At 31.4% G+C, this 10827-nt stretch overlaps 2 protein-coding genes across 7 annotated transcripts in view; one reads left to right on the forward strand and one right to left on the reverse strand.

Moving 5' to 3' along the window:
* The window catches only part of LOC111696292 (kinesin-like protein unc-104), a 41585-nt gene extending 38094 nt beyond the window's left edge, over positions 1-3491 (reverse strand). For all 6 annotated transcript variants that reach the window (XM_023465858.1, XM_023465856.1, XM_023465860.1 and 3 more), the window contains exons 1-4: positions 3398-3491; positions 969-1069; positions 680-762; positions 540-618 (exon numbers count right to left, since the gene is read on the reverse strand). In XM_023465858.1, the coding sequence (XP_023321626.1) occupies positions 540-618; positions 680-762; positions 969-1068 (262 nt within the window). In that variant the 5' untranslated portion in view covers position 1069; positions 3398-3491. The remainder of the gene's footprint in view (positions 1-539; positions 619-679; positions 763-968; positions 1070-3397) is intronic.
* A 4952-nt stretch (positions 3492-8443) lies between these two features.
* The window catches only part of LOC111696297 (uncharacterized), a 20323-nt gene continuing 17939 nt past the window's right edge, over positions 8444-10827 (forward strand). Inside the window, exon 1 of the mRNA XM_023465865.1 lies at positions 8444-8574. The gene's annotated coding sequence lies outside the window, so the exon portion shown is untranslated. The remainder of the gene's footprint in view (positions 8575-10827) is intronic.

Consider the following 10827-nt stretch of genomic DNA (forward strand, 5'->3'; position numbering starts at 1 on the left):
GGATCTGTTAAGATCTATAAGTAGGGTCTGGTAGGATTTGGCAGGATATGGTTGGATCTTGTAGGATCTGGTAGGATCTCNAAAGGTTGGATTAGGTAAAGATTAATGGAGTAAGGATAAACTGTAGTTGGTTAGGGGAAAGGTTGGATTAGGTAAAGATTAATGGAGTAAGGATAAATATAGAAATTGAAGATGGGTAAAGCTAAGTAATGTTTGGGTTAAGATAAATTTGTTGAGAATTAGCTGAACATGGTAAAATTGGTAAAATTGGTAATGGCGTAAACAGTTTTAAAAGTAGGATCTGGTTGGATCTGGTAGGATCTGGTAGGATCTGGTAGGATCTGGTAGGATTTGGTAGGACCTAGTAGGATCAGATAGGATCTGTTATCATCTGGTAGGATATAGTAGGGTCTGGTTGGATCTGGTAGGATCTGGTAGGATCTGGTAGAATTTGGTAGGACCTAGTAGGATCAGATAGGATCTGTTAAGATCTGGTAGGATATAGTAGGGTCTGGTTGGATCTGCTAGGATCTGATTACCTTGAAAAGCATGCTGGAGCATTTCCTCTCCTAGCTCCATGTAAACCACGTCTTGTCCATGAAAAACCGGATCATCCGGCTACAAAACATATTTTGTTTTCATCATTGTTAATTATAATCAAATATATAAATCTACTTACATTATGGGATAAGTATGAGTAGTCGAAGTTAAAACTCTTGATTGCCTCTTTAGAGTTCGCTGGGACTTTCGGATTGGTGATTCCTGAATAATAAATAAACCTGGAGAAAGAGTCAGGTCAATTTAAACCCGGAGAAAAATATCTCCAATATTTAAAACATGAAGTTTAAAACTAAAATGATTCAGCTTTTGGAAAACAATTCTTTTTTTTTGAAATAATTAAATCGTATTTTTAATTTTGTAATAATCACGTAGGGTTGGAATCATTGTTAGTTTTGAGAAAATCTTACTTGTTGTTGAACCTTCCATCTCAATGATGCATTGAGCATCCCGAGCGTTCTCACGGGAGTTGAAGGGACGAACCCGGACTGCAACCTTTACACTGGACATCCTGAAATATGTATTCTTTCAGAAAATCTTTCATTCTTTTATCTTTTATCCTTTCATTCTTCCATAACTATCATCCTTTCATACATACTTTCATTTATCACCCATCCTTTTATGAATTTTCCATCCTTAAATTCAGTCTTATCCTTTCAATTCATCTTTTATCCTTTCATTCATGTCTTATCCTTTCATTCATCTTTTATACATTTTTCATATACGTTTGGAACCTGATTCAATAGGAAAAGTTAAAATGTCAAAGATTTACACCATCATGTGGCAAAGATATAATATCAGAAAATTAGCGTTTGTGGCAAGTCTTTGGTTTCGTTAGAGTTAAATAACAATTTATCAGGAAAATTAATCCGTCCCACATTACAAACATTTAATTGTATTACATACATTTATGATATAAAAATTTGGTCGAATTTTGTTTTAGAAATCGAAATCTCTATTAGTTCGCGTAGCCTTTCTCAAACGTCTTGTAACAGTTCAACCTTGTACTGGAATATATGGTTCTAAACCGTGCTCTTGTACTGGAATATATGGTTCTAAACCGTGCTATACAGTTCAACCTTTTACTGGAATATATGGTTCTAAACCGTGCTATACAGTTCAACCTTGTACTGAAATATATGCTTCTAAACCGTGCTATGCCCTGTTCAACCTTGTACTGGAATATATGGTTCTAAACTGTGCTATACAGTTCAACCTTGTACTGGAATATGTGGTTCTAAACTGTGCTATACAGTTCAATCTTGTACTAAAATATATGGTTCTAAACTGTGTTATACAGTTCAACCTTGTACTGGAATATGTGGTTCTAAACTGTGTTATACAGTTCAACCTTGTACTGGAATATGTGGTTCTAAAATGTGCTATACAGTTCAACCTTGTACTGGAATATATGGTTCTAAACTGTGCTTTACCCTGTTTACAGCATATTTGTCTATACTCTTATAATTAGTAGTAACTCCGTCATTTATCTATATAAGTAGTAATCTCTGTTTGTCTGCTTGTTTATTTGTATGTCCGCTTATAACTTGCGATCATGATTTTTAACGATTATCGTTTTTGCGCAAATATTTTATTTCAAAAGACACTTAAGATTTTAGAATAAAAAATTGTAAAAAGGACAGAGCAAAGACGACAATGATTCCGTTTTATTTTTGCTATTTCTCTACTCGACGTCCTTATTTATACATTTTCATACAACCGGCTTATGCTTTCTGTATGTGCTATTCGTCTTATTCTTCCTATTCTTCTTATTCTTCCTATTCGTCCTAGCTGTTTATTAAGTCCAGAACTGTTTTTCGATCTTCGTCCTAATATATGTTTACACACCCGGCCAATCCGACCTATTCGTTCTATTCATCCTATTCGTTCTATTCATCCTATTTGTTCTATTCATCCTATTCTTTCTATTCATCCTATTCGTTCTATTCATCCTATTCGTTCTATTCATCCTATTTGTTCTATTCATCCTATTTGTTCTATTCATCCTATTCTTTCTATTCATCCTATTTTTTCTATTAATCCTATTTGTTCTATTTGTTCTATTCATCCTATTCGTTCTATTAATCCTATTCGTTCTATTCATCCTATTCGCCCTTTTCGACTCCTATTAGTCCAATTCGTCCATTTCGTCCTATTCGTCCTATTTGTCCTCTTCGTCCTATTCGTCCTAGCTATTTAGTTAGTACAGAACTGTTTTCCTATCCCCGTCCTCAGAAATGAACACATAAACATATCGATCTCTAACTATATATACTATATATATATTTACTGTCCGAATCCGTCCACTCAGCTGATCAAATTTAGATCTACATGACATTTAAACCTTCTCAACTCTTATTTATGTTTGTGACTTTTTATATTAAACTTAAACCATTTATACACAAATATATCATATATATCTACTCTTATATCTAAGAAATTATCGAAACATCGAGAAAAAATGTTATTTATTACACCTTTTTTTCAAAGATATTATGAATTTCTATTTGGTTTAGAAGCTTTTCGGGACTACTGGAATATTTAAACCTTTTTAGAACTATATTTTACCCTGTTTCTCTGTATAATTCTTAACGTATTTATGTTTATTGCATCATTCTTTTCAGATGCGTTTATCCTTTGTACTTTATATTTGCCTCCGCCCTTGGTTCAGCTGATCCCTATTTAGGACTATAGGATCGGATAATCATAAAACCCTCCTCTCTCAAACCAAACCTGATACTACAGTTTTTCAATAGAATACAATTAATGACTCATCTGAAATCGATCTTTTCCCTTCTTAAAATACTTTTACTAAACAGTTTTCAAAAATTAATCTCACCTTTTTCTTTCTTTTCCAAAAGAGGTTCAATAGGTCTAGCTCAGAGTGAAAACATTACTAGATCTGAAACCTTGTTATATCATATGGAAACTGCGGGTTCTACGCTACTCTAAAGGGTACTTGGAGATTCAACCGAAGATAAAACACACAAATACGACTCAACTCTGAGGAACCTGAAGAATATAACTTTATGTAAATTGATTAAGTCCTAGGTCTATACTACAACGTATTGCAGGAGTAAGGTTGAGTAAGGTATGCCTAGTTGTTAGTATGGTGGGGGGTGTGGTATCAACTGATGTAAAGAGGAAAGGACCAATATAGAAAGTCTCCGGAAAGTCGGAGGAAGGATGAACCAGAGACTGACGTCACCTGACCTTGCACCAGACTTTAATTCATTCCAGAGATATTATAGAATCTGAAACCAACCCCTGAATTGCATTTGAAAAATATTGAATTACAATTTACAACTTATGTTTATAGAGTAGATTTATGTAAATGTAGGGGTAAATAACGTTAGGCATTCTATGAAACATGGAATTGAGGAAAATATTGCAATAATGCGGAAAAATTGGCAATAATGCGGAAAAAACGGCAATAATCCGGAATATATGGCAATATTGCGGAAATAGTTAGATACATCATACATGTAGATGTGCGACGAATACTAAAAATGTCAAATAAACTTATAAACACTAAAAATTTACACAATTTTTGGTTTCAGGCGCCCAATTAAACATACAAACCCAAGTTGATTAGATCTTTAAAGGTTATACACGTCTGAATTGATTAAGGTCAAATGTTTGTGGTAACTATAGGAAGGGAGAAATTAAGGTTAGGTTACAGTTTTGAGATAAATTAATTGTGACTGAGGTTGCTCTGGGAAAGNGATGGAACTAAGCTTAACTCGATATCCCATTCCAATCCCTATAAACAAGGAAGAAATTTAATTTCAGGGAAATCACACAAGAGTTAGAAAAGCAAACTTGTTTAAATGATTGTTTATAGAATTTAATTTTCTTTTATTATTGAATCAAAATTTAGATCCGTCCCAATACGGAGTTCTGATTGGTTGAGGTTGAATATATCCTGGAGTATTATTATTGTTAATTTTGAACATTCGCGAAAAACATTGTAGATTTAAACCCGGATGGGGGAGCGACTGAACGCTTGAAAGAGATTAGCTCTGTATAAAAGTTTTCGTCTCGATCCTTTAGTTCCAGATAGTTGCATCGGATTCTAGGTTTATTGTTAACATGAGTTTAGTTTTATCCTGGAGAACGAAGCTTTTTTTTTGTTTTTTTTTGAAGATTTGATTTTCTATAAGTTTCATAATTGTTTTTAACATTTTTTCACAATTTCTTTGTTTTTTAGTTTTAAAATCTCATGATTGCATTTTTAATAGTTTCATTGTTTTATAGTTCCGTAATCTCACGGTTCCAATTTCGATAGTTTCATTGTTTTATAGTTTCGTAATCTCATGGTTCCAGTTTTGATAGTTTCATTGTTTTAAAGTTTCATAGTCTCATGGTTGCAGTTTTGATAGTTTCATTGTTTTAAAGTTTCATAATCTCATGGTTGCAGTTTTGATAGTTTCATTGTTTTATAGTTTCATAATCTCATGATTTCAGTTTTTATAGTTTCATTGTTTTATAGTTTCGTAATTTCATGGTTGCAGTTTTGATAGTTTCATTGTTTTATAGTTCCGTAATCTCACGGTTCTAATTTCGATAGTTTCATTGTTTTATAGTTTCTTAATCTCATGGTTCCAGTTTTGATAGTTTCATTGTTTTATAGTTTCATAATCTCATGGATGCAGCTTTGATAGTTTCACTGTTTTAAAATTTCATAATCTCATGGTTCCAGTTTTGATAGTTTCATTGTTTTATAGTTCCGTAATCTCACGGTTCTAATTTGATAGTTTCATTGTTTTATAGTTTCATAATATAATGGTTCCAGTTTTGATAGTTTCATTGTTTTTAGTTTAAAAATTTCATGGTTCCAATTTTTATAATTTCTTGGATCGATAGATTCGTAATCTCTTTTTTAAGTTTTATAAATTCGATCCTTGGCTTTATAGTTTCATAATCTACTGGTTTCATTTCTCACAGTTTCGTGGTTTCATTGTTTCATAAACGTATGTTTCATGTTTTAATATGTTTCATAATCTACTGGTTTCATTTTCACAGTTTCGTGGTTTCATTATTACATAAACGTATGTTTCATGTTTTAATAGTTTCATAAAATACTGGTTTCATTTCTCACAGTTTCATGGTTTCATTGTTTCATAAACTTATGTTTCATGTTTCAATGGTTTCATAATTTTCTGGTTCCAGATTTCACAATTTCGTGGTTTCATAGTTTTAAAATTTTATTGTTTCAGTTTTCATAGTTTCGTGTGTTTCTAGTTTTAAAATGTTATGGTTTCAGTTTTCATAGTTTCGTGTGTTTTTAGTTTCATAATCTCATGGTTCATGTTTAAACAGTTTAACGGTATTTTAGTTCCGTAATCCTGAATCAAGAGAAAAATTGTTCAGGTTTTACTAATAATAAAGTTCTGTTCTACACATATTATGACAAGATATATCAGAGTGTATGTTTACAAAAATTTAGTTATATAAAAAGTGAAATTCTATTTCTTTCCTTACAGGTTTGTTTAAATAAATTATAAACCTTGAGTCCACACCTTCAGAATTCTTAATCAAATACCCGCCAGGCAAAATTTAATTCATTTCTTAATTTGTTTGATAAACTCGTAGCCCACGCTTCCAGCGCAATAATAGATAATTGAGAATGAATTCTAAAAAAAACTTGACATAGTGAGATTTTATAGAAATCTATATAATAAAACAAGATATTCGTATATATATGTGTTGCCTATAGTCGGCAAAACGGCTGGACCGAATGGGCGGAAATTTTTTGTGGACACTCATGGGTGGCCGGGGGATGTTATAGGCTAAAGAAATGATTTTTTTTCAAATTTTATTTTTTTTCGTAAATTTTTTTTCCACGGGCAACGCCGGGCCCTTAAGCTAGTACTTAATATTTAAACAATTAAATACAGAAAGTTCTTTAAAGGGAATGTAAGCATGAGCCTCAAAAAGGGCTGATTCAAAACGGTTTTTTAACAGCTTTGTCTGATCAAGTGTGAATTATAAATCAATGTTTATAATTTGGAAAACTAATTATTTTTTACTTTGCTTTCTCTAAAAAAGTTACTTGCGCATTTCTACTTCAAGAAAACATATAGGAAGTATAAGAATTAAACCTTTTGCAACCTGAAAAAGCCTAGAAAAACGATTAAATACAGTTTTTCAGCCAACCATAGAATTTACAGTGATCGAAAGATTGCGAGCTCTCACACAAAAATTGCTCGATTTCTTCTTAAACCCAATAGCTAAAAAAAATGCTTTATTCTAAATGTACAGGTTTAGAGCTGCAAAACAAGTATATGGGAGTTATTGAGGTAAATCAAATGCCAAGGCGTGGTGAAACTTCAAAGTCAACTCAGTATTGAAAATTGACGCAACTTTTCAAATCTGTCTGGATCTACGTGAATTAGGCTTCAAGCTTTGATATGTGTAGACAGGGTACTCAGGATTGGAGGCTTGGATGATGAGTGAACTACGGGTAGTCCCAATAAACAAGAAATAACAAAATCCCAATTATTTATTTCTTGTAAATAACAGACATCAGAGAGGAACACCTTTGTATCTTTACAGGGACTGTACGGGAAATTTCAAGTGACCCTACATGTAAAGTTGATTCACAACGGTAACCTTATACCTTTATTTGATCAACAATGTGTTATATGATTTATACTCGATTAGAGAATGCTTTTAATGGTACCGTTATTAATCGGACATTGCTTATATCCTTCAATTTAAAAGTGTACAGTGTGGATATCGAGTTCAGTCGGTGAAGATTAGAGTGATCCCAACCAAAAATTTCAGATTGTCTTTAAAATATTCTCAAATAATGAGGCATGTACAATTTGAATGTTCCTTATTAATTATTAATTAACTTCAATTTCAAAAAGAATCATAATTTTCTTCTTCTCAGTACAATCATTATTTTTTATAATCTTTTTTAGTTTATTTTTTTTTGGAGCTAACTGTACTCTCTCTGATTAGATCTTAATTAGTTTAGCTCCGGGTGTATGTGAGAGGTGGGGCACTGCATAATTACATTTTTCACAAAAACTAAAAAACTAGATAATTTGGGTTTGAAGTGTTTGATTACTATTTTGTTTAATACAAATGGAAGTACAGTGATAACCAGAAAACTTTAGATTAGGAAGACGACTTTTAGACTCAATTTATGACTGTAAATTGTCCAATGAAGTGGGAAACAGCAAGTATGCAGTGTAAACAGACCAAATTCACTTAATTAGTATTGCTATAAAGTCGTCTTCCTATTTCAGAGTTTTCTGGTTATCACTGTATAGGATCTATGCATATTTTTGTATATTTGTACTGCACGATAAAAATTAAGAAAATTTACAATGCATGAAATTGCGAAGCAAAATTAGTAAGCTTGAAATTAATTTTCAAAAAAAATCTTTTTATAATTTTCCGTAATTATTTGTAAAAAAAAATTCTATCTTCTGATAAAAATTCAAACTGGTTTTAATCTTTTAATGGATATTTCATTGTTATCTCTGAGTTTTCCATTTTGAAATTGAAAAGTGTGTTTGTAAAGGGATAGAGGGATCAAAAAGTAAGGGTGGTTGGGTTGATAGGAGGTTTAAATTTCGAAAAAGTGATGGGCAAAATCTTCGAGATTTTTTAGTTAGAACTTTTATGTTTTAGTTCGTAGCGGACGGAGACGGAGATTCAGAGAGAAAGAGAGAGATTATCAAGAGCAGTATTTCTCTCTTGGAGATAAATTAGATCATATTTCCTATAATTAAAATGAGAGAGAACCCCCTCGCTCTATATCAGAGAGAATATGATTGTTAAAGAGTAAAATCTTGTTGTTAGAGAGAGAGGGCGGATGGATGAGAGCTAGAGAGCTAGAGAGGGAGAGAGGGACGGACGAAGTATTGTATCCAAGTGTAGTTTCATGTTTAGTGCTGAAGGGTACGGAGCTAGAGAGTGTTTATGATATAATGCAGTGAGAACAGGGATTAACTCTAAAATGAGAATTTATATGAAATAAAAACTACCCTGCTATTATAGGTGAACAAATTCTTTAGATAATGATTTAAAAGTACTTTTTAATTGATCTATGATGTTCAAAAATCTTCTTAAAGGGACTGTAAACAGAAAATTAAATAACCCTCCATGCAAATAATACCTTAACAGCTTTCTCCGATCGAGCATTAATTAGAAATTAATAATTCAAAAAATTATAATTTTGAATTGCTATGTGCATGTTATCATTGGAAGAAGGGGAGGGTCAATTGAAATTAAGCTCACCTTATAATCAAAGAGAATAGAATATATATTAGAGGGGAATTTAGACAATCCCTCGGTATGAATTTTGTTACTCCCTTTCACCTTGAAAGGGAGTTCAAAGTGTACAAATCATGTAAATGTTCACAAATTATATACAGTAGAGTACATGAATACAGTATGTTCCCTAGACTTTTCATTTTAACTTAAAATTTTTTAAAGCTGTTAAATAAACTTTATAAAATGAATTAGGTGAATAAAAAACATCATTTGATTTATAGTTATAATGGAAAATCATCGTTTGTAAAGTGGAAGGCATAAAGTCTATGTGAAATGATCATTGGTCAATTATGAAACCAGCCTATTTCATAATTTGGTTTTCTTTTAATATTAATTTTAGATTTTCTATAAAATGATATTCCAAGGCCCAAAAGGTTATATAGCACAAATATGTGAAGTATACCTGCAGTATGGAAACAGTACAACAAAATGGCCGTTTTACACTTTTTTCTAGTAAATTTCACTCTAATATATATTCTATTCTCTTTGTTTATAATGCATTGCACACCTGTAATATTTTAAACTTTTGTTATTTGATTTAACAGATTTTTTATTTAAAGTAATTGAGTTTTTGCCACAAACTCTGATTTTATAATCACTATATCTTTGCAACCAAATGTTGCAGACCTTAGATATTTCAAACTATGAATTTTGTTAGATCAAATAATCTGAGTTTGAAATATCAAAGGTTTACAACATCGGGTTCTAAAGATATTGAGGTTTAAATATTTGATTTTGTTCCAAAGACTCAATTCCTTTTATCTGATTTTTTTACTATTTATGTGTGGCATCAATATATTTATTTTATAAAAAGATCAACAAAATATGTTATATACATCAAAAACCTAGTGTTATATACATAATTGTTATGTATTTCTATTTATCTATGTGTAAGAAATCTATTTTTATCAGCATATGTTCATTTATATGAAGAATGAAGACATATTGCAATAACAATTGATGTTTTATGAACATGTAGAATTCATCTTTATTTTGTACTAGCTTGGGAATCCAGTTTTTCCTAGAAATACAGTCAAGGTGTTTATTAGCTATGATAGGACTTACAAACACCTCAACATACAGAGATTACTACTTTTTACATACATATATATTGTAAAACATTGCTTTTAACGTTTAAATGATAAATTCTATTTTTAAAACTTTTAAAACTCTCACCAACACAAAATTTACATAGGTGTACTGTAGTTCTTTTGTGTAGTTTAGTACACTATGTAACATACTAATTGTATTACTGTACTCCGTGTTCTGTACTCAGTGTATTGTGATAAATGTAGTTTGCTCACGGCGACCAAAGTAAAAATTTGAGTTTTTTAGTGGTATACTTAAAATAACTGTGTCTGCTATAAAAAAGAAACAACAAGAAAAAAATAAGAAAGAGAATAAAAAACATTGAAATGATTTAACCCCAGTTGCAAGGTTGAAAAACATGAAATTTTTCTTCCATGAATTTCATTGATTAAATAATATCACGGTCACAAAACTGCAGAACTGCAATTCTTCAATCCTAAAGGAAAATCCATGGTTTCACAAACAGAAATTGATTCAGATTATCAGACATGTTTTTTGTGGGGGGGGGGGTTGAATTCTTTTCTTATAATAGAATTTCATTGCCGTAAATATCTGACTAATAAGGACGAAAATTACGGCCATTTTTATAAATCCTACTTTTTAGTTCTTCTTCAAATCTTTATTTAACCTATAGTAACCATCATTAATGAGATATCCTTAATCACAACCGCTTAGTTAATCTAGAGTTTCATAACAAGAGGAGAACAAGCGTAATTTAATCTCGAGATTAAAAATAAGAGTCGATTATAAATTAATCCCGATATCCACCATTCAAAAGTTCCCAGCTCTGATCACAAAAGTATAGATTAACTTTAAAGTTGTTAGTTATGGGTACAATATGACTCAAAGAGAGATTAACCCCAAAATAAAGTTATGCCCATAGAACAA

The sequence above is a fragment of the Eurytemora carolleeae genome, unplaced genomic scaffold (genome assembly GCF_000591075.1).
Source record: "Eurytemora carolleeae unplaced genomic scaffold, Eaff_2.0 scaffold229, whole genome shotgun sequence".
NCBI classification, from domain to species: Eukaryota; Metazoa; Arthropoda; class Copepoda; order Calanoida; family Temoridae; genus Eurytemora; species Eurytemora carolleeae.